The following is a 25075-nucleotide window of genomic DNA, read 5'->3' as shown; positions in this document are numbered from 1 at the left end:
AAAAAGAGAGTCAAGCTCTGCTAACAGTTCAGAGTATATTCTTCATGATATGGTATGCTTTATAAAATCATACAAACAAAAGAAGAAGAGGAAACATTGAAAGTTAATTCCACCTGGCATCCAACAAGTCCTGTAATTTCTAGGTCAAAAGGAAGCTACAAGGTTTATGGCAAACTGAAAAACAACCATACTAGCGAAAATAAAAAGGAAAATTTCTTGGCTTACTTGGTTGGGACAAGACTCTGAATTATTTCAAGAGCAGAAAGGTACTCATGAGCCTGGCTCAGCCAGACACAGAACCTCACACGGGGAAGCCCTGTGCTCACCAATGGCCAGCATCTTCAGAGGCCTCTCCTAACTCAGCTGTATTAGCAAACTATCTTTTTTTTTTTTTTTAAGTTGGAGTCTCACTCTGTTACCCAGGTTGGAGTGCAGTGGCACACTCACGGCCACCCCAGAGTGGACCTGCTGGGCTCTGGCCATCCTTCCACCTCAGCTTTCCAAGTAGTTGGAACTACAGGAGCATGCTACCGTGCCCGGCTATTTTTTTTTTTAAGTTGGAGCCTCACTCGGTCGCCCAGACTGGAGTGCAGTGGCCGCTCCCGGCCACCGCAGCCTCGCCTGCTGGGCTCTGGCGATCCTTCTGCCTCAGCCTTCAGAGTAGCTGGAATTATAGGCATGCGCTACCATGCCCGACTGATTTTTTGATTTATTGTAGAGATGAGGTTTCACTGCCCAGGCAGGTCTTGAACCCGCGGGCTCAGGCAATCCACTCACCTCAGCCTCCCAAAGGCGCGGGATTACAGGCTGAGCCACCGAGCCCGGTTTTTTATTTTTTTATTTTTTTTTACTTTTTGTAGAGATGAGGTCTCTGCCAGTTGTGAGCTTCTCACGGGATTCTCTTGCTTCCTATCACACTGTGTTTTCCATTGCTAAGGAGTTGGCAAAGGCAGAGAATAATCCCCTGATTAATAGCGGTTTCACAAGCAAATTAATCGACAGCAAAAGTAGGCTTGGAAGCAGCATGTTGACTCATCCATGCCATATGACTTGCCTGGCAGGTTCAGTGGTACTGTAAGGGCAGAAGCTGGTGACAAGCTTAGGGATGCTTCTGTTTCTTATGCCTGAGTGGGAATGCTCTGGGTGTTCCAGCTGACATTCTCTAACTCAGATCAGAGCCTCAAGAACAGGCAACCGATGAACTAAACCGAAACCACAGCCCTCTTTGTTATGAAGACGTCCATATTTTCACATGGCTAAGAACTACTTATCACTAGCCTACTACCTTGTATTCATAAGATTAAATACAAATGCTGTCAAAGTTCCCTCCGGATTCTAATTCTGTCCTCTTCTGTGAGCCCTAGTTGCCATTAAGGATTGCAAAGATCTTATCTTTGTGTGCCCACTCTGGTGAGAAGCTCACAGCATAAAGAAGGGAAGTTTTTTCATTAGCTTATGGCTGACGTCATACAAAGGCTGCTCTAGGCTTTGAAGTGCTGCAACTCTTGTTTCTTAATAACATATTACTGTTAGTTTTGCTTTACTGCTACTAATTAATTATTATCACTAATAGTTAAAGACAGTTTAACTATTAATTATGATGTTTAGCAAAAAATTTTAAGGTAACCAGAATAAACTAAAGATAAGGAGAAATTCCCCACACTCTATGCTAAAGCAGTTGTAGACATAATCTTCCTCAAATTCACTTGTGTAATAATATTTCACTCAGGCCTGCACATTTGTGTTATTTAAATAAAATTGCTGAAGATGTCGCTCTTGGTGCTGTTTTGGGGAAACAGCATGCCCCGTTATCTAAAATCTCGCATTCTCTCACAAAGGAAATGAGCAGTATGACAGCTAACAGTCAGTGAATTCACACTAGTACCTTAGCTCCTCCCCTTGTCAACACGGGGTGGGGGGGCAAGTGACTGTGGAAGCAGCCATGGTAAGGAGGACCCAGGGTCTTTAAGAGCAATGTCAGGACTGCCAGCTGGGCAGCAAACCTACTCTCCCTTTCTTTGATTCCAATATCAGTGCTGTCACATGGCAGCCAGTTAAGCATTTCGGTTTCCCTGGCTCCCTTGCAGCTATATCGTGTCCTTAAGTTCTCACCAATAAAATGGGAGTGGACATGACACGAGTGCAATTTCCAGACGAGTCTACAGAAACCTCATGGACATGTCCTTCCACAGGGATCCCTCCAACTGACAGAGGCAGATGGTCATGGTTGTCTTGGAGGCTCGTGCAGTCTGCCCCTGATGACTGCAGCTCAAGGAGTGCTCTGGGAAGAATCAAGAGCATCTGGCCCAAACTTCTGCATCTTGGAGCTTGCCGGTTACAGCAGCTTAGCCTGCCTTTACAAATATGCTGGCTACAGTCGAGGGAGTGTGGGTTCCACACACATAAGCCCTGAGTAGACAGAAGCCGGAGGAGGAACTGTGAGAACTGCTTTAAGCTATAGCCCTAAGTAGAAAGTCTAGAAGGTGGGTTGCTAGTCTGACAAGAACAGGTACACACCAACTCACTGTGAACCCAGACTAGAGCAGCCCACCTGCAAGGCCCCATGGGGGGCTCAGACAGGAGGGGCTCTGAGAACTTCAGGTGAAAGGTATCACACAGTTGACTGATGTGACTCACAGTTCAGGGAGCAGGTGGGCTGCTAAAGGAGAACGCTTGGGGAATGACTGTATGTATGTATGTACTGAGTTGGAGTCTCACTCTGTAGCCCAGCCTGGAGATCAGTGGTACACTCACGGCCACCCCAGCGTCGAACTGCTGGGGTCTGGCAATCATTCCACCTCAGCCTTCCAAGGAACCGGAACTACAGGCATGTGCTACCACACCCGATTACATTTTTTGATTTATTGTAGACACGAGTTCTCGCCAAGTTGCCTGGGCTGATCTCGAACCCATGGGCTCAGGCAATCAACTCGCCTCGGCTTCCCAAAGTGCTGGGATTACAGGCTGAGCCACTGAGGCTGACCAGGATGATTGCATTTAAAGAATTGGTACCAACAAAAGCAATCAAATGAAGCTTCTCTTTCCTCATTCTCTGAACCAAGGACTCTCTGCAGAGAGAGCTCGTGTTTTTCATTGTGAAGCAGGGCAGAGTCATGCCTGTCATGAGGGTCTGCGTCACTGCCACATTCCCCAATCCTGACTTACAAGGGTGGAGCCCACAGTTGGATGAGAAAGATGGGCATTGACAATTTTCCCAAAACACTCTATGGAAACATGTTCACTCTTCTCCCATTTCCAGTGGGAAAATAATCATTCAAAATCTCTGTATCAAAGTTTAGAGTTATGGGCAACTGAGTTATATGTGTCAGCATTAATCAATCTTTTTTTCCCTGTGGGTGTAACCTAACTTTCTTAAACTACTGGAAACTGTCTGTCTTTAGCATGGGATCTAGTGTGTTAAACTGAGTCAGAATTCAGCTCTCATTGGCTGTACTTCTGAACAAGGCAGGCACGGCACTGCACTAGTGGATACAATCAAGAGTGGTAATGGTGACGATGACAATAATAATAATAATAATAATACATGGCACTGCCCTCGTAGAGCTTAAAGTCGTTCCCTCTGTTTGCTATCAATTAATTCCAATGTTTCAACAAGCCAGGCTGCAAATGGTTGCTGAGGCTGGAAGATAAGCTTCAGAAGTGGCTAAAGGTAGACAGGACATGGCCAAATCAATAGACACCTGCAAAGAGATGGTGAGAAACCACTCTTTGCCAGGGTCATCAGCTATGCAATATTTGGAAAATGAAAGTGTTATTTGGTGGTTAAAAAAAAAGAGACTGCATGGCTCGTATCGACCTTGGCTTCATTTCTATAGATTTCAAGCCCCCCACCACGAATTCAGGAATACTTGGAAGCTGCATACCTAAGGAGTGGTATGTGTTAAACAGAGTGGAATTTAAATGAGTAAACCTTTGACTTCACAGAGCCTAAACAGAGCAACAGTATCAGCTTAGAAATATTTAAGCTATACTACTTGCGTTGCTTAGAATTCACCTGGACCCGCTATTCTAGGGCCCATTACAATGATTTCTATGGAAAAGAGCCTACAACATCAGTAATGAAAAAGCCAACATTCACTTCTGCCAATCTCCATGCAACCTCACCGGGGAGAGGGGGAGAGAGAGAGAGAAGGAAGGGGGGGTGGAGAGAGAGAAAGACAGAGGAATTGAGAGAGATACACAGAGAGAGACAGAGAAAGAGTGAGATAGAGCGTGTGAGAGAACTAGCGAAACATACACACACACACACACACACACACACACACACACACACAGAGAAATAGCAAGGAAATTTAAATGCAAATGAAAATCACATTTCTTTCTGCAAACCACTGTATTTTTCAAGAAATAAGCTTCACAACCATCTGCACTTACAATTTGTTTATATTTTTTGCTATAAAGCTAGACAATTATCCAGACAAAACAGGACAAAAATCCATTATGCTAAAGGAAAACAAATATCAAAGACAATCCGCTTAGGAAATATATCACTAAATATGTATTTTTGCAGTTTAACCACAATGCTCTGACCAAATATATATAATTTTCAAGCAAAGCGGAAAATTCCTTTCTTACCCTTTTATTCTTGTGATTTTCCTTCCTTAAAAAAAATATCTCTCCATAAAGTCCAGGCAGTAGTTACTGTCCAAGTGAATCAAATCACCTTGCTATGAAACTCAATGCCAATACTTCTGAACTATCCCTTCCTGAAAGCTCACCCGATCACCCCCTCCAAAAGGAGATGTAAGCCTTCCTGGGAGTCACCCAGCAGGAAGTACCACCCAGAGTGCCTGGCTTGATTGGAGGCTGTCGTTCAAAGGGGTTCTACTTACCATGTCATTATAGAATATATCATCTGGGCCAGCAAACATTCTTAGCCAAGCAAATAAGGAAATAAAATAATTATCTGATCCCTCTCATCCCAGATTGAGGGTCAAATATCAGGAAGTAGTGAGCCATTTGTTCAGTCGATTTCCAGACATGCAAGTTTCCATCGTAATGCCAGTAAGAACCACCCTTCCACACACATTCTCATACACCGTGGACACCTCCAAATCACAAAGCAGGGCTACTGAAGAACAGGAACCTTGTTGAACCCTTCTTTTTCCTCTGCCCTCTAAACTATTTTGTACTTAAATCAGAAGCACAGGTACCCTTTCAGGACTCCCCTCTCAGAGACAGATCCCTCAGAGTCTGGACCTCAGCTGAGGCTTGACCTTCTCCAGGCAGACCCTGCCCCTCCTTTCTCACAAGGGGAGCCCCTCACACCTCTGAGACTGCCACATCACCTGTGCCCCAGGCCTTGGCTCTCAACGGCACCTGCCTTCCTGCTGAAGATCCCAAGTCAGGGTCTCAACAAGGCTTCTGTGTGTGTCTTTCCTGAGGGTCAGGTTTGCCTGGCTGCACTCTGTGTCCCGAGAGTGCCCTGGTTGACTGTATCTCCTATGGGACAGACTGAGTCCAAGTCTGCCCAGTGAGTGGCGCTTGGCCAGTAGGCAGGGGGAGGGTGAGACATGGGATGGGGAATCACAGTGTGACCAGCCAGCTCAGAGAAGGCACGCTGGTCTTTTCTTTCTTTCTCTTCTCTCTTCTTTCCCCTTCTCCCTTGCCTATTTTTTTCCCTCAACATTAATTGCTCTTATCCTATGAGCCAAGATTCAGACTTTAGAAAATAAACTGTTACTCCAGGACATCCCTTTGGGGCAGAACATGGTGACTGACTACAGTCAATCATGTATCATATATTTGAAAATTACCCAGACAGTGGGTTTTAAATGTTATCACCACAAAAAGTAAGTATGTGAGGCAATGAATACGTTAATTAGTATGATTTAGCCACTTCACAATGTATACATATATATACAATTTTTAGTAGTCAACTGAAATAAAACAAATCATCACACACATGGTTCAAATGTACAAAAAATACCATACATGGTTTATGGACACACACCCTTTCACATTATTTCTTAAAATGTAAGACCTTCCAAAGAGTCACCATTCCTGGGAAGGAAGGAAAGAATGGGTGACTCTGAGTTAGAGGCTGCGTCATCTGTGCTTGCTGGGTTTCTTGGAAACTTCTGTTAAGACATGAAGCAAATTTTGCTAAATATTAACATGTGTTCATTGTGGACAAATGACATGACTGTTCATTTTATACTTCAATTTACTATTAATTGAAACTATGCAGAAGTTTGGGAGAGGATAAGAGACCCTCAAGATGCCTTTTTGTGCTGGAAACCAGCAGCATTGAAACCACCTACGTAAAATTAATGTTGGGCCATGGAGCAAAGGCTGGAAAAGACACCCAAGTGCTAAAAAGCTACAACTACGGGCAGAACTTAACAAATCTGTTGTTTGTTTGTTCTTTTTTTGAGTTGGAGTCTCACTCTGTCACCCAGGCTGGAGTGCAGTGGCACGCTCACGGTCACCCCGGTGTTGACCTGCTGGGCTCCGACGATCCTTCCACCTCAGCCTTCCAAGTAGCTGGAACTACAGGCACACACTACCATGCCCGACTAATTTTTTATTTATCTATTGCAGAGACAAGGTCTCACCATGTTGCCCAGGATGGTCTCAAATACAAGAGCTCAGGCAATCAATCCTCTTGCCTCAGCCTCCCAAAGTGCTCGGATTATAGGCTTGAGCCACCGCACCTGGTCAACAGATCTCTGTTGTTTTTAAGTTTGCTTTCACTTCAGAAGAGGGAAATCAATAATCTTCATGCCTTGACCCCTGGTGAGTGAGGAAGCTGCCCCATAAGGCTGATAAACATGTTTTCCCTTAAACAGTGGGCCCATGTCTGCATAGACACAAAAGCAGAGGCTGAAAAACAGAAGTGGCTCCAACCTCCAGGGATCCCCTCCTTCCTACCTTTTACCTAAACTACCTCTACAATGGCTCACCGCCCAGGGACCTGTAGCTGATACTCATAGGACATAGATGGCATCTACTGTAAAGCCTAAGAATGGTATTTGAGATATTTTTCAAGCTTTGCACTCTGACAGACCCTAGTCCCCACCTGCGCCTAGAGCACCTACCAGAAAGCTAGCTCCACCACTCCTGTGACACCCCCTCCCAGAGATGGCTCAGGGACATGAAGGCAATTTTGATACCCATGATATTAACAACCAATCAGCAATCCCTAGCTCCCTGCCCACCAAATTCCCAGCCTCGGAATTATCAGGGAGGTGGATTTGAGAAATATCTCCCATTCTCCTTGCTTAGCTGCTCTGTGATATTGAATAATTTCACTGCAATGGCTGCAACAGTCTTGTTTGTTCTGGTCAGTGGGCATAAGAACCCAATCAGGTTGTAACACCACCCTCACTCTCACAGTCTCCAGACTGTAATCACTGCTCAGCAGGATGAAAAAGGAAGGACTATAGATCCATGTGGGACATATATAAGGCAGAGAAATCAAGAAAATTTGACTGACCCTGGGGAGAGTAAAAGTCATTCTGCAAGGAGTTTTGCAAGGGTTTTATTTTTTGGGTTTTTTTTGGTTTTTTTCTTTTTACCAGGACTGCTGTGTCCAGGGTGGAAGGCACCCCTCAGAGGGCCCAAGGCATGTTATGGGAGCCAGGCCAGGCCAGATCATGGAGAATGCCCATCATACCTGCTCCAGGTTGAGAGCAGAGCAGGGCTGGCTGGTTGCAGAGAGTGTGGGGTGATGCTCAAGGCCCCTCCCTCATGGGTCCAGGGAGAAGCTGGAAAAGAAAGCCTGTTAAGAGCCAAAAGGCAAAGACGGTTCAGGAAGAAAAAACTCACTCGGGATGAAATGTGTTATTTCTTTAACTGATTGTCACCTCGGGGAGATCAGAAGGACATTAGGGACATGTGCATGTCACTCTCGACATTTCCAGGGTAAGATGTAGATATTTGGCGGAGATCCACACAAGGCAGGAAGGCTTTGGTGGATGATGTTGTGAACCAGTGTGGAACAACTGCAAAGGGTTCATCCGGTGGAAAACCTCCGTGTGAACCAGTGTGGAACCCCTACAAAGGGCACACTGATGGAGAGCCATGGTGTCTACCAGTGTGAAGCAACCCCAAAGGACACATCCCGTGGAGAACCACAGTGTGAACAAGCATGGATCAGTCCCAAAGAGCACATCTGGTGGAGAGCCACAGTGTGAAACAGCATAGAACCACAGAACAAACGCAAAGGGCACGGCGACGGAGAGCCACTGCGTGAATCAGCATGAAACGACCCCTAACGGCATATCGATGACCAGCCTTGGTGTCAGTGTGCAACAACTCCGAAAGCACACCGTGTAGAGAGCCACGGTGTGGGGTACCAGTCCTACCATCGATTTCCTTTTTTAACCATCTCAACAAGACACAGGAAGAGTGTGTCTAGCAGTGTGGAGGAGGCTGCCAGGGGAAGCAGTGGCGTCAGAGGCAGGGCATCCACGTGAGGACCTGCCTCACCCTCCGAGTGGCGCAGGGCTTGGCTGACTCCCCTCTGGACCTCACTGCTCTGGCTGCCATGGGAACCAGCAGGAATCTGAGCAGTGAGATCTGGGAGGAGGCTTTCGAGCTATCACAATGCTGGGAGGTGATGCAGTGACAGCAGTGGGGATGTGCGAAGAAGCGTAAGATTCTGGACCTGCTGGACATGGACTGTTGGATGATGGACTGCAGATGGAGAGAGAGCAAAGGTGGTGAGGAGGAGCCTGAGGTTTTCACCCAAGCAATTCCCAGACAGGAAAGCATGCGGAGGGGCTGAAAGCTCTGCTTCTCCTCCTCCCTGGTCTCTGAAGTCACGTAAACACTCCACAGGCAGCAGGTGAGATCCTACACTTTCATGCTTATCTGTCAAAGAGCAGGGAGAAGGCCATGAAGGAAATATGGACATTAGAAAGAGCAGACATTCATGTTTTGGGGAAACCTCAGAAAAATACTTCCAGCCAGGTACGGTGGCTCAGCCTGTCATCCCAGCACTTTGGGAGGCAGAGGCAAGAGGATGGCCTGAGCTCTGGGGGTTTGAGACCAGCCTGGGCAAGTTGGTGAGAACGTGTCTCTACAATAAATCAAAAAACAAGCTGTGTGTGGTGGCACACCTATAGTTCCAGCTACTTGGAAGGCTGAGGTGGAAGGATCACCTAAGCCCAGCAAGTTAAGGCTGCGTTGGTCATGAGCATGCCACGGCACTGCAACCTGGGCGATGGAGTGAGACTCCAACTCAAAAAAAAAAAAGAAAAAGTAAAAAAGAAATGAAAAATACTTCCAATATCCCTATAAACATCACGTCCTCAGCCAAGGGGTTAAAAACCTGCATTTTTTTCTTTTCACTCTTAGAACTTGTGTTTTAAGAATAAAATTCTTTGAAAAAAAAAATCATTGAAACTTTAAAAATAAAACACTCCTCTGTTAGTTTCCAGTACTGAAGAGCAAATTCTAGGAGTATTTTTAAGATGATTTTAATGGTCAAACAGGTGTGCAGAGAACCTTAGGATACCTTTTTCTGAATAACATATTAAGGTCTATTTGCCTTCCACTGTTGAATAGGAGTTTTATATACAAGGTCCTGGATGAGAAGTGGAACTGAGCGGCCATCACAACATACTGTTTTTTGTTGTTGGCAGCACGTTCAGGGAAACAACGTGGCAGTGCCATAAAATTCCCATGCCCTTTGATTCACTAAGGACTTTGCAGGTGTTTTCCATAAGGAAAATCTCTCAAATGATAAAAGGCTTTTAGAGTAAAGATGACTCACATTATTTATACCTGGGGGGGACCAACGAGGAGCAAAGTAGAGACACAACCTTTCCTGAGTGCACACTGTGAGGCTCACTCACTCAGTCTCAGTTCATCCTCCTTAGAGCCTGGGTGGCGGTGAGGATGAGCCCAGGGAAGATGAGGCTCTGGGAGTTCACAGGGTTGTTGTGCGTGATTAAGTTAGCACCCAGATTCAACCAAAACAGAAGCCAGGCTTTCCTTTTCGCAAGGAAGATCACAGTCTTTAAAATAACCATGAAGAGACAGGAGTAAGTTGTAAATGACATGATGCTAAATGGAAAAAAAGAAAAAAAGAAAAATCCTACACACACTGTAGCTGGCGTTGTGTGAAGAGCAGCTGTACACACTAGGAAAGGCTCAAGGGAACATTCAAAGTGACGACAAACCCCGTTAGACTTCGGGCATATGGGATTTCTTTACGCCCCCCCTTAAAACTTGCCCTGTGGTATTTATTTTATAATTTCGGGTATAAAACGTTTTCTAAAGAGACAAGCCATACCTTTCAGCTTTCTCTACAAAATTGGTTTGTGACACAAATCAGTTAGACATCACAGGTATGTAGCTCGGCTCCCTGGACATACTTTCCTGTTCTCAGTTTGTGAAGACCCTCAAAAAACGGACCTGAGCTTTTCCGGGCCAGGATGGGCACAGCGCATCGGGATGGGCTGTTCTTGTGACCACACTGCCACCCAGTGGCAGAGTCTGCTCCACACACACACGTTACGGGCAGTGTTTGAAAGGGCTCCGACTAGGGACAGCAAAAATGACGGAATTGCCGTTTTTTGTAACTTTTCCCAAAGGGATGTTTTATTGGTGGGGCTCCCTGTAAAGTTCCGGGTTTCTAAGAAGCCTTTAAATGCCTGACCCCAATACTGCAGCAGCGTTCATCAGAGCCAAGGCTACTCAATCTGGACCCTAGAAACCTTATACGGGCTTTTCCTATGAAAATCATTTCAAAATACAGTGAGGGGTGTCTCACATCCATGAGAAGTCAACACTATAATGACAGACTATTTCCATGTTGCCTGAACATGGGAGGTGGACAAAATGCCTCTAAAAAGGTGGGGTTCTGTTTGTTTGTTTTTGTTGTTTTTGACAGTAATTAAAAAAAAAAAATCAGCCGGGCTCGGTGGCTCAGCCTGTAATCCTGTGCCTTTGGGAGGCTGAGGTGAGTGGATTGCCTGAGCCGCAGGTTTGAGACCTGCCTGGGCAGCGAGACCTCATCTCTACAATAAATCAAAAAATCAGCCGAGCGTGGTAGCGCATGCCTGTAATTCCGGCTACTTGGAAGGCTGAGGCGGAAGGATCACCGGAGCCCAGCAGGTCAAGGCTGCGGTGGCCGGCCACTGCACTCCAGTCTGGGCAACAGAGTGAGACACCAACTCAAAAAAAAAATTATTCATCAAAAGAATGAACTTTAGGGTGGCAAGCAATATAATTGTATCTGATGAAGGGCATGTTAATAAACTCTAGATTAGCCAAATTTATAAAATTTGTTGTTGTTTTTAAACCAAGGAGCAGGACCCATAAGAGGTCAGTGACTTTCCACAGTTCATTCTACAGAGAAAGGCCTGCTACAAACTTGCCCAAAGTCCCACCATGAATAACAGATCAGGATTAGATCCCAGGTCACTTGACACTCATTTACTCCTGTATCAGAACATTTTCACTTGATCAGATTGATAAATAATTTTTTGCACCTTTGGTGCTGAATTACAAATTAATTCAGGTACCTTGTTCCATCCATATGCACAGTATATCACTTCTGTTGGTATGACTTAGGAAACAGAGACCTGAGAGCTGACCTACACCTTGTCACCAATTAGCATCTATGACTGGCCACATGACCTCCCCATGTCTTGGGGTCCAGATGTGTAGGATGAGTTGTAGTGTGATCTGCTCAACACTTTAATAGCTCCATAGATGGAGTTTAAGGAAAATAAATCCCAGACACATCCTCCACTAAACATCCTGGAGGCCAATTTTCCTTCATGGAGACAGAAGGGAAAGTATTCTGGAAAATGTAAACTTCCAGAAAAACTACTTGAAGTTATTTGAAAGGTGAGTCTATTGACTAGGATTCAAGCACCCTTTGATTAAGGAAGTAAAGATGTATCTTGTAATAGAGTAAACTAATTTTTTTTCTAGAGAAAATTGCATTATTTGGACCTCCCATGTTAGGATACCAGTTTTATAATGCAAATCTATTTTCACAAGCTCTTCAGGTTATAGACATGGTAAGCCACTTACAGTTTCTAAAAATAATAATAAGCAATAATATTTGCAGAATTTCTAGTAAAGCTCCGGTCAATTTACTCACCATTTCAGAATGTTTCCTAGGGTGTTGGGTGAGCTATAAAATTGCCAATTCTAACAGTCATGCTGCCCATCGAAGCTGGACTGGATAAAAAAAATGTGGTACATATACATGATGGAATATTACATAGCCATAAAGAAGGACAAACATATGGACTTCGCAGCAACTTGGGTGGATTTAGAGTCGATCATATTCAGTGATCTATCACAGAAACAAGGAACAGAGCACCATATGTTCTCACTCATAAGTGGACCTTGAACAATTACCATAATACCATAAAAAAGGGATTGGCAGGGATAGGAAACTGCCAGGGGAAAGAGGGACACACCTCATCAACAAGGGCACCTGCATAACGAACATTTGTATACCTAATCCTGAGTTGTACCCCACATCTTTAAAATAATAATTATAAAAGAATTGCTAATCCTTACCATGAACCTACAGGGCAGACGCTGTTCAACACACGAGGAAAGTGAAAGCAGGTTCCACACAGGGGGTCTGGAATGGAAGGCTCAGCTTTACCCTGATGGTGCAGACCTGTCCTCAGCTCTACCAGGCAACCTTGCCAGCCGTTGGGACTTGGGGCTGAAGCAAAGTGACTCTGCATAAAGACACAGAAGACCCCAGCAGGGGGAGCAGCAGGGCAGCCCATGTACATCTCTGCAATTCTGCTTGGAAAGCAACACACAAGCCGTAAGAGACCCGGGGAAGGAAGACATTCACAAGGAGATGGATGCAGGCTACCTTTCACCACTGCCTATACACAAAAGGCATGCCGCTCACAGCTGAGAAAGTACAACTAGGGGAAGGAAGAACTGCCAAATCCCTCAAAATAGAGGACATTCAAAGTGGCAAAAGGGCAGTGGGGCTCATGCCTGCGGATGGTATCCGATCCTACTTTCTTGTAAGATTAAGGAAGCACTGGGCAACCGCCTCGGGTTCCCTCCCACTGTGGGAGCTTTTCTGTCCTCTTAATTAATCCTGCTTTCTCACTTAAAAAGAAAAAAAAAAAAGAGTAAGGAAGCACAGGCATCAAAATCTGCAGACTAGAAGTCAACAGCGAGGGGGGAATTTGTAAAAGCAACAACAGAGCGCTCTTAAGAAATGTTGTGTCACATGTGCACGAGGGAAGAGAGGACTACGCCCAACATAAATAAGCAGATATCAACTAATCTGCTTAACTTGGAAATTTTCTGTGTCTATCTGAGGAAGGTAAGATGAGATTTCATAACTAAGCACAGAGCCTGGGATTCACAGCACAAGGCCTAGAACAGATTGGGCTGGAGCAGCAGGCATGGTCATTGCTAGAAGCCACTGTTATTTCGTTAAGTGCTGTCCCACCCCAGGGCTTGAAACCCAGGAAATTCTTATTTCTAAGCTGATAATTAACCTATCATATTGAAGCTTCGTTTATTGACTTTGACTTACAGTAAAACTCGCCCTTAATGTTAAAAAGTAGAAATATATATCTTAGAGACCATTCCATATCAGTATAAAACAAACTTCTTCCTCCCCGCCGCTTTTTTTTGAGTTGGAGTCTCACTCTGTTGCCCTGACTAAAGTGCAGGGGCATGCTCCCAGCCACCGCAGCCTCGACTTGCCAGGCTCCAGCAATCCTTCTGCCTCAGCCTCCCAAGTAGCCAGAACTACAGGCACGCGCTACCATACCCGGCTAAGTTTTTATTGTACAGACGCGGTCTCGCCAAGTTTCCTGGGTGGGTCTTGAACCCGCGGACGCAGGCAATTCCCTCACCGTGGCCTCCCAGAGTGCTGGGATGACAGGCTGAGCCACCGAGCCCGGCCCTTCCATCCCTCTCACAGTTCCACAGTGTCCAGTCGTATGGATATACCATAGTTCTATATACTGATGGGCAATCCACATTGCATTCACCTCTTGCTGTAACAAATAACACTGTAATAAACAGCCTTGCACATGAATCATTTTAGATGTTTGCCTGTGAGTCCTTGGGATACAGTTTTAAAAGTAGGATTTCTGGGTCAGAGAGTAAATGCATGTATAATTTGACTACACGTTGCCAAATTTACCACCACAATAAATACAGCATTTTGTGCTCTGCTCAGTAACTCATGCAAGAGTGCCATAGTTAGTGAGCAGAGTATACTGACAAACTTTTGGGTTACTGCCAACCTACAGGTGATGAATAGACGTTCGCCATACATTTAATTTACATTTCTAATTTTCATTAAAAACATACTTTGTTTTTCCTCTTGTGCTTTTTTGTAATTAAAGAAAGTTTTTTTTTTAAGTCAAATTCATGAATGTTTAAGTCAAATTTATCAGTATTTTCCCTTTATTTTATCTGGGTTTTGAGTTAGTTAGGAAAGAATTACCTATTCTCATCATATAGATGAATTCACCCATGTATTCTGCTAGTACTTACGGCTCCAAGTTGTACATTTAGATTTCTGATTCATTTGATGTTTTTCCTAGTGTATACCGCAAAAACATGCACAATTTTATCTTTTTCTTTATGGCTATTCAGTGATCCCACCTCTACTTCTATGTTTATTCCCTCCACTGATTTGATGTGCTGACCATGTTGCATACCTTATTTCTGTAAGCAATGGCTCTAGATATTCCATTCTGCTTCACTGAGCTATCCATTCATTTTAATTAGAGCGGTATTAAAATCTATTTCAAAAACTGGTATGGCTTTCCAATCCCTCATGCTTTTCAGGGCTGCCCTAGCTATCCTGGCTTGTTTAGTTTTCCAAGAAAACTTTATAATCAATGTACTTAGATCTAACACAAAACCTGATTGACACTGGTATATATACACAATGAAATACTATTTATCCTTAAAAAGGAAGAAAATTCTGTCATTTGTGACAACATGGATGAACTTGGACGACATTATGTTGAGTTTAACCACACATAGAAAGACATGATCTCGGGTCCCCTCAGGTCCCCTCCCACCATGGGAGCTTTTCTATGCTCTCAATAAATCCTGCTTTTTTAAAAAAAGATAAAAGAAAAGAAAGCCATGTTCTCTCCCATATGTGGAATCTAAGAAAGCCAATCTTATTGAAGTAGAGAGTAAAACGGTGGTTACCTGAGGCTGGGGAAGGGGAAGGAGAATAACAAGGGGAAAGACAGGTTAACCAGTACAACCTTACAGTTAGATAGGATAGAAAGTAGGATTTCTGAAAAGTTCTGGTGTTCTATTGTACAGTAGGGTGACTACAGCTAGCAATAATGAATTATATATTTTAAAATAGCCAGAGGAAAGGATTCTGAATGTTATATCACAAAGAAATGATAAATGTTTGATGTGATGGATTTGCTAATGTATACATGTATCACAGTATCACATTGTATCCCATAAATATGTATGATTATTATGTCAATTAAAAATAAAAAATTAAAAATAAAATTAAAAGGCATTACCAAGCCCCACCCCAAAACAGTACCAACAAACAAAAGAGCAATAAGTATAACTGTAATTTGACAAGTCTTAACACAGCATTTTTTTCTTATCCCTCCCAGAAGTCAGTAATTCTAGTGTGACTAAGTAACAAATTACTTTGCAAGTCAGATGGCTTCCAAATTTTGGCCACTGACAAACTTGAAAGATAACCTAATCAGGTATAATAGATAAAAAATCATTCAAAGTAATTTTTGGTGATAGACCACTATGTGATTTTTGCTGTGTTATCCTGAAGGACTTCAAAGAATTGAAAGGCACTGCTATAACAGAACTTTTCCATCGTCATACACTATTTATGTAAAATGTTTCCTGGGGGCTTGCTTCAATAAAAATGCAAAGAGAAACAGAATTAATGTTGAGTCTTTTCTAGTTTTACCAGTACATCATGTTTGTCAATGGATACGTAGAATAAATTTTCAATAATTGCCTTTCATCTTATTAAGAAATGTTTTTTCAAGACAAATTTACGTTTTGTGTTTAACAATGATATGTCAACAGTTGTAATATACTAATACTACTTTGGTTTATTTTGCAAGAGTTATAAAAAATCAGCCTAGAAGAATATTTTTCTACCATTAAATAAAGTTTAGCCTACATTGGGCTAATTCTTGAACATTTTTGGTTCCACCTGGAGGTTTCTCTGTTACCCTTCACATAGTGAACTGTAAACTAAGAGAATATGTAGACAGACTAAATTACTCTGTGCCAGACACCAACTATTCAAACTGGGTTCAAATAAGGCACATGCTGAGCTGTAACTGATCTAGCTGTGTCTGTCCCTCACTTCCATTTTCTGAGCATCACTTTCCTTTATCCGTGAAACTTCTCCCACCAAGTGGCTGCCCAATTTGTGAACAGTCTTTGCTGAGTTAAACTCTGCCCAAGTTGTCTTGTTTTTTTCTTTTAATACCACTTACAGTTTTTTGATCTCATGAAGTTAAACATATAATTTAGATAGATATTTTAATTTTTTTTTTTTTTTTGAGTTGGAGTCTCACTCTGTCGCCTAGACTGGAGTGCAGTGGCTGCTCCCGGCCATCGCAGCCTCAACCTGCTGGGCTCCGGCGATCCTTCCGCCTCAGCCTTCCAAGTAGCCGGAATTATAGGCATAAACTATCACGCCTGGCTGATTTTTTTATTTATTGTAGAGATGAGGTCTCACCAAGCTGCCCAGGCGGGTCTCGAACTCACGAGCTTAGACAACCCACTCATCTCAGCCTCCCAAGGCGCGGGATTACAGGTTGAGCCACCGAGCCCGGCTGATATTTTAATTTTATATAATACTTAATTTCAAGTCTCGGACTTTCAAGCATAAAATATGTAATGAAGAGAACACAATTTTACATAGGAACTGGCATGGGAACATAAAGTCAAGAAAAAGTGTTCATGTAAAATTTCTTACATGATACAGAGGAGTCTGTCCATGTAATTTTTAGAAGGTGACAGTAAATATCCAACTTTTATCAGATACATTTAAAATGTCAATATTTATAAGATGTCATGAATTACATTCTTTCAAGTATTCAAAACTATGCATGCCAACTGTATACAACTTTATACAGTCGAATGCCAACTTAAATGTGAGGGACAGGCAGTCTTCAAAAGTCCTTCCAAGGGTCGGTGAGAACAGCACAGTCACAGAACTTAGTAACTACCAGTTCCAGAGCTGGAAAGTAGGGCTTGTGGCTCCAAAACCATCAGGTGGCTCCTTATCAAGCATGATGATAATCTGAAGAAGTATAAATTCAACTGACCTAATGAGGGATTCTCCTGATCGTGCTGATAGATCAAAGGAAAAGTAGAAACTAAAGTATTCTATAAATTCTAAAAGCAGCACGGCCAACAAAAAGAGAAGCCATACGCAGCTTCTGAATCTATCTGGACTGCAAAAACCAAACGAAACACAACTAGTCTTCAATTTCATCATCTGGAAGGTCACGCAAAGCCCCAAGAAGTTCCAAGCAGTTAGCAGAAGCATCTGCCAGGTTGTTAGTACTCACGTTCAGACCCCTTCCTGGGACTGCATTGAGGGTGTCCTCATCGCTGTCTGCGCCTGACAGCTCGAGCTGCTCGGCCTAGAACACAAGCATGCAAGCTACATCATCACCACATGAAAGTAAGTTCACACAGTAAAAGCTGCCCTTAGCAATCATGAAGGTCAGAATGCCCTGAGGCCACAGGCGGCAAGATCTTCACTGAAAGTTGTAATCCGTGCCACTTCCCCCAGTTTACCAACAGTCCTGAAGCAAAGTGCTTCCTTGATTTGAAAACCACACTCACATGAATGAGTTTTCTTTTCTTTTTTCCTTTTCCCAAGGAATCTCTTTAGCTTAGGAAATACACAATTTTAAAATAGTAGTTGATCTGAACTGATGGAGTTAGGTCAGCAAACCAACTAATTAACTAGATTTTGAGGATTTCTAAGTTTTAATCACGGCACAGCCAATTGATTGGATGTACACCGAAATAATTCACCAAATATCTCACTCCCTTTTCATCAAAGAAAAATGGTAACAAGCTGCCAAACACAGGACCACATGGTTGGAAGTGGATCATTCCACTCCTGGACCCCAACCTGGACTACCAAACAATAATCTTTGGGAATGACCCAATAATCCAATTTCAAACTAGTTCTTAAGTGATTCTTAGGTACTTCTTAGAACAGCTGTGTTAGGAGAATAAATAACGCCAAAATGATACAATCTGTAGTGCTTAAGAATATTAAAATACAAGAGTTTTAAAACAAAGAATAATATTGCTCTCATTTACCTCAGGCAAATTTTATTCCTTTACACATATTCTCTGTTGAGATTTTATACATTCACATACATACCACCCCCCCCACACACACACACGTACACACATATGTATACATATTATTTTCTTTTAAGGTGATATAGTAAAGAGTCACTTTAGTTTTGTCTCGATAATTCTTTTTTTTCCCCAGAGGTTTTCCTTACTTCTTTTTTTTTTATAAGCATATTTTTTATTTTAAAATTGTGGGGTACAATTAAGGGTTAGGTATATAAATAAAGTATCGTTCAGGCACCCTTGTTGATAAGGGGTGTCTCCCCATCTCCAGACAGATATTTCCATCCTGAGTGTCTGTTCCCTGAGACCTCTGCAGATCATCTAGCATCACAGGATTTTAGAAATCATTTAAAAATTACTTGCTTCAAATTCTTTTGTTGACGAAGAAACTGAAACCCACATCTATTAAGCATTGAACAATTTAAATGAGTGATTAACAGTAAGGATTTTGGAAAGGTAGGCCCGAGTTTGAATTCCGGTGTTTATGAATTCTGGTGTTGACTCACACTACGGTTAGCTTGAGGCTGGTTAGCCTTAGTTTTGTCACCTGTAAGATGGAGTTTCTAATAACCTCTCTCATCAGGTTTCCAGATAGATGATGTGAAGTTGCACTGAGCACAGTATCTCAAGCAATAAAAATGGAGAGAAACAAGGAGTTGAGAAGTTAACAAAAACAACAACAAATAATCCAATAAAAATAAGACTGAAGAAGAGATGTCTAGAGGTAATTCAGTAAAATAAATGATAAAGCTGTGAAAGAAAGATGAAGTATATAAGACATAAAAAATAATTCTAGCCATTTGAAGACAGTGAGAAAGAAAAGAACCTTTTAATCTGAGAAATGCGAACCCTCTTAATTATTAAAACCAGAGAGACACTGAGATGCAACAACAGTCATATCTTACTCCCCCTTGAGCTAAATAATTACCTCTAGAAACTGCTTTCTATGTGGGCTCTAGATTAACTGATTTTTAAGCCAAGTAGACATAAAATACCATACACTGAACACCATAACTCACACCCTATAGTTTGAAATTCATTTCCAAATAAAATGAGCACTCATAAATTAATTTCACCCTACAAACACATCCCCAAAAACAAAATTATCTTTTAGAGGCTGGGTCCCTTGTAGTACAGACTTCCCCTGCTAGGTAAGTGGTCTAGGAAACCATTGTATCCGTGTACCAGCTAACATTGTGAGAGGCTGCATCTGGCTTCAGTTAATTTTTGGGGGAAGATTCTTTCAACGTTTGCCCATTTCATGATGGGTTAGTTACACAGATAACCCGCCCACGCTGAGCTGAGTGTGTGGCAGTTTTTGACCAAAAGTGACCCCATTCACCTGATCTCACCCCAAGGGATTTTTGTTTGTTTGTTTCCTCGAATTAAAAATGTCCTCAAAGGGAAACATTTTGCTGATGTGGAAGAAGTTCTAAAAGGCATCAAAATGGAATAGTTCAAAAACTGTTCTGGGCAGTGAAAAACATCTCGATAGGTGTATAACATCAAATGAAGAATACTTAGAAGGGGACTGAAATTTAAACATGTAATAATAAATATGCAATTTTTTACAAGTAAATCCCGGTCTCTTTTGGGTCCCCCTTCGTATAACCAACCACGAACCAAAGTTGTTTCTGTTATTCAGGGAGAATTCCTGTCGAAGAACTTTTTATAAACCCTCCCGTTCCATGGCCCTTTTTGCCTTTGAAGTCCTACTTGTAACAAAGGCGTAAGGGAGAACTTCCCAAGGTAACTTGGATGTGTCCAGGCTGTTGTCCTCAATCTTGGCTCCAATAAACTCTCTATGTTAATTTTGCCTTAGTTTATTTCTTTTCTTTCTCTTTTTTTTTTTTGAGTTGGAGTCTCACTCTGTCACCCAGGCTGGAGGGTATTGGCACACTCATGGCCACCCCAGCATCGACCTGCTGGGCTCCAGTGATCCTTCTGCCTCAACTTTCCTAGTTGCCAGAACTACAGGTGTGCGCTACCACTCCCAGCTAATTTTTTATTTATTGTAGCAATGAGGTCTTGCCAATTTGTCTGTGCTGGTCTCCAACCCGTGGGCTAGGGCAATCTACTTGCCTCCCAAAGTGCTGGGATTATAGGCTGAGCCACTGAGACTGGCCAGTTTATTTCTTTAGGTCAACATATCTGATATAAGTTTGCAGGATTCAAAGAGACTCCACCACCACCACACCCAATGTTTTCTCTCAGACCCAGCACTTGGTCCTGGCATAAACCCACATGTCCTTCCAATGCCAGAGGATTGCTAGGTGCAAAGAGCGAGACATTATGAGTCCAACATCCCCTTTTTGCTTTCAGGTGTGGTCTAAACTTTACTTGGACTATTCTTTCCAATTCTTTCTTCCTGGACCAGAGGTCCCATCTTTGCTTTGCAGGAAAGGGATTTGGGTTTCAGGGATAAAAGACGACTGCTTGTTTTGCCTCCGCCTCCAGTCAGGAAAGTCCTGGTCCAGGTATGGGCAGTTTGGCTCAGGTCTCTTCGCTTTACACAGCATGCTTTTAAAACTGCAGCTGCTTTCTATTGTTTGCAATTTGGACTTTCTAAAATGTGTGACCAACTCGTGCAGTTTTAAACCGAAAGGTGCATGAAGGCAAGTTCTTTCACTCTAAGTTAGGAGATGTGAAAAATATGTTTCTTAGAGAGCTCTCCTTTAACCTTTAACAGAAAAACCCTTTAAATGCTTGAACTGTGCAGGTCTTTCTCAGTCCCTTGGAGATGTAAATCTCACCACATCTTGGAAACTGGTTAACATCCAGAGAATCAGCTAAGCAACATTCCAGCTGAGATCAGTTTGAAACACAGTTGATGTTCTTTAGATGCACCACAAAATTCCTCTTTTAAGAGAAACATTGGCTGGACTCTGTGGCTCAGCCTGCCATCCCAGCACTTTGGGAGGCCGAGGAGAGTGGATTGCCCGAGCCCGCGGGTTCGAGACCAGCCCTGGCAACTTGACGAGACATTGTCTCTAACATAACATAACATAACATAACATAACATAACGTAACGTAACGTAACGTAACGTAACGTAACATAGCATAGCATAGCATAGCATAGCATAGCATAGCATAGCATAGCATTGCATAGCATAGCATAGCATAGCATAGCATAGCATAGCATAGCATAGCATAACATAACATAGCATAACATAACATAACATAAATTAGCCAGGCGTGGTAGTATGCAACTGTAGTTCGACTCCTTGGAAGACTGAGGTGGAAGGATTCCTGAAGCCCAGAGTGCCATTGCACCCCAGCCTGGGCGATGGAATGAGACTCCAACTCAAAAAAAAAAAGAAACATTTAGAAATTAATTTGAATTATTTGTTTTGAACTTTGTGGGTACTCACTTGTAATTCTTTTGACGGAAGGAAACCAACATATTCCTCTCCAAAGTACTGAGAATTCCTGAGCTGAAGAAGGTTAAGATGCCAGGGGAGACACTGCCCTTCCCCTGCTTGCCTGATGGAAGGATGGTACTTAAGACAAAGTCAAACACAAAAACAAAGACAGAGACCTGTTTTTCCTACCTCAATGTTTGCTTATCAGCTCAGAGACAGCAGTACCAGAAAATAAATCAGTCTTTCCAAATGTTTCTGCCTTTTGACACTACCCCCAGGCAGAATTTGCTTTCTTATTTTCTCAACTGTCTCTTTAAATCTTCTGTCTGGACTTAATTATAGACAGTTACCTGAAAACTAAGCCCTAGAGAACATGGTTGGATAGCAGTTGTACCCTATTTGAGGTTCACAAAACTTTCCTTTCTTTGAGCTGTGTTGCACCTCTTTGGAGACACCTGGTGAGTCCTTGATTTAAGTGCTAACCTTGGTCAAGGCTTATTGGTTTTGGTGAGTCACTTGGAAAGATACCCATGGCTTAAAAGAGGAAGGGGAACGTACAAAAGTAGGGACATTGGCTGTTTGTCCTGGCTGAAATTTTTTTAATTAAAAAAAAATTTTTTTAAAGCTCTGCAGTCAAAAGTTGACTTAATTAAAGGCTGATATTTAGGATATATGTGTGTGTGTGTGTGTGTGTGTGTGTGTGTGTGCGCGCGCACACAGAGAGAGAGGCCTCTGTTCACTCTATAAACACATCTCAGTTGACTGAATTTCTGTCTGCTTACACCCATGCCAACTACATACTCTCCCTTGTCTGCTTCTCTTTTGATGATACGATTTATGCCAAGGATAATGTAAAACTTCGCTGGTTTCTTGAAAAGCTTAAATTCTCTTTCTGCTTTGGATATGTACATTTGCTACCTTGTTCTCTAACACTGGGTAATTACTTTAGTCATGTGAAAGAGATAAACTTGAATTAGTGAATTCTACCAGACTTACAGCTAAACTTTTAAAATTAAAGCTGCAAATCTTTTTTTGTTTTGTTTTTTTTTAGTTGGAGTCTCACTCTGTCGCCCAGACTGGAGTGCAGTGGCCGCTCTTGGCCACTGCAGCCTCGACCTGCTGGGCTCCGGCGATCTTTCCACCTCAGCCTTCCAAGTAACTGGAACTACAGGCGCGCACTACCACATCCAGCTAAGTTTTGATTTATTATAGAGATGAGGTCTCACCAAGTTGCCCAGGTGGGTCTCGAACCCGCAGGCTCAGGCAATTCACTCACCTCAGCCTCCCAAAGCGTGGGATTACAGGCTGAGCCACCGAGCCCGGCTGCTACAAATCTTTATTTATGTTTGTCTGTATTCGTATGTATACATTTATACATATCTGTGTTTGTATATTATCTACATGACACAAAATTCATTTACAAATAAATGAGCACTCATAAATTAAGGAAATATACCTAAATGCTTTGTAAGTTCATGTGACTTTAGTAATCTTTGGTAAATAAAGCTAGTTTTAAGTGTAAAATAAAATAGAAATGCCTTCAGAATTTAATTTAGAAATTTTGCCTGGGTCTAGTAGTCAGTAAGTTTAGGTTATCTCTTCTAGATGTATTAAGGTCATTAAGTTATTGTTTCTGTTGTACTTTTGACGCTTGCTTGATTTGTTTGTGAGCTTATGTCTTAGATTTTGAGTCATTAGATTCTGAGGTCCAGAAAAGTGGCTATGGTCAGGCCTGGGAAACATGTTTGTCCACAGATTCTAGGCCAACAGCTGTAGGGCATGGCCAAGTCAAATGTCCTCCCTGGCCCAGCTGTGCCTCCTGGTCATATGGGAGGAGTCAGGTCCTCTAGGCCTTGTTGTTACAGCTCTGCCCTTGTCCTGGGCTGTGCTTCTTGAATATAACGATTATAACTGCTTACTTCCTAGAATTTTCACTGAAAATTAGGGTCATTAAGAAACTGCATTGCAATTTACACACACACACACACAATTAAAATTACTAAATGTAACAGAAAAAATTTTTGTATGCAAAGTGTATAAGAAAAGTAAGATGTGTTTTTGTTTTTAAAAAGGTTATGCAAAGACATAAAAATGTGATTTTTGTAAATAAAAAGTAATTGCATCTAGTTCAAAGGTTATTTAAAGGTTTATTTAAATTAAAGAAATAAAAGATAAAACTAAATGGGTATTGAAAGGTAGAAAAAAAGAAAATCAAAACAATTGTAGAAGGTTTATAGAAATCTTATGTGGTCAAGGCTAACTGAGACTGGATGGATCTGTTTATACAATTTTATTAAAAGTAGGTTTAATATTAATAATACAAGGATAAAACTTGTGTTTCTTTTTTTAACAAGATTTTCATATAGCATTAGTAAGAGATATTAAATGGTCTTTGCTTACCTTTTGAGTAAATTGCAAAAACAAAAGGGAGGAGCAGGAGGGAGAAACAGTTTCATGTTGTCTCTATTATGTATTTTGATTGTTTGGATAATTGACTGTCCCTTTTATCACAGAGTATACATTTTGTCTTTCTGAAATTTTATGAATTATCACTTTGGCTAAATGAGTGACTATTATTTTATGATGGCCCATGATCCTGTTTTGAAATCAAGTGTTTTAAACCTTTGATATCTGACAAACTTCCCCAAATCAAATCAAATTCTAACTTAAATCTTTTTTGTTCTTAACTAACTTTTGAATATCAGGACCTCTGGCAATCCAAATAGCACCCTGGAAATTCAAGAAAGACATATTACACTTATTGGATATTTTAAAATCATATGGGAAGCATTGTAAAATGAGAAATGTTGTGTAACTTTCTTCTAGGTATATTTGTATAAATATGTCATTATTAATATAGATCCCAAAATTGTATGAAATTCCTAAAACTCTAATTAATGTCTTGGTATAAGCAGTAAATTGCTTTATTTTGATGCTTTTCTTTTCTCCTAAAAACTCTTTGAAAATGCTAAACGGTTGTGTTTTCAAGAAAATTCATGGAAAAGACCATGACAAGTACTCCTTAATACAGGTTTCTTATAATTTTTTTTTTTTTTTTTTTGAGTTGGAGTCTCACTCTGTCGCCCAGACTGTAGTACAGAGGCCGCTCCCAGCCACCGCAGCCTTGATCTGCTGGGCTCCGGTGATCTTTCTGCCTCAGCCTTCCAAGTAACTGGAACTATAGGCGTGTGCTACCACGCCCGGCTAAGTTTTGATTTATTGTAGAGATGAGGTCTCACCAAGTTGCCCAGGTGGGTCTCGAACCCGCAGGCTCAGGCAATCCACTCACCTCAGCCTCCCAAGGCGCGGGATTACAGGTTGAGCCACCGAGCCCGGCTGCTTTCTTCTAATTTTAGAGCTCATACCATGAG

General features: G+C 42.1%; 1 protein-coding gene across 3 annotated transcripts in view; it reads right to left on the bottom strand.

Moving 5' to 3' along the window:
• COBL (cordon-bleu WH2 repeat protein) overlaps window positions 1-25075 on the bottom strand; it is a 229771-nt gene that overhangs the window by 169015 nt on the left and 35681 nt on the right. For all 3 annotated transcript variants that reach the window (XM_008052294.1, XM_008052295.1, XM_008052297.1), the window contains exon 5: window positions 17532-17606. In XM_008052294.1, the coding sequence (XP_008050485.1) occupies window positions 17532-17606 (75 nt within the window). The remainder of the gene's footprint in view (window positions 1-17531; window positions 17607-25075) is intronic.

Source organism: Carlito syrichta, unplaced genomic scaffold (assembly GCF_000164805.1).
Source record: "Carlito syrichta isolate Samal-C Ts95f unplaced genomic scaffold, Tarsius_syrichta-2.0.1 Scaffold271499, whole genome shotgun sequence".
Classification (NCBI taxonomy): Eukaryota; Metazoa; Chordata; class Mammalia; order Primates; family Tarsiidae; genus Carlito; species Carlito syrichta.
Note: the sequence above shows the minus strand (reverse complement) of the source record. Positions and strands in the feature narration are given on the sequence as shown.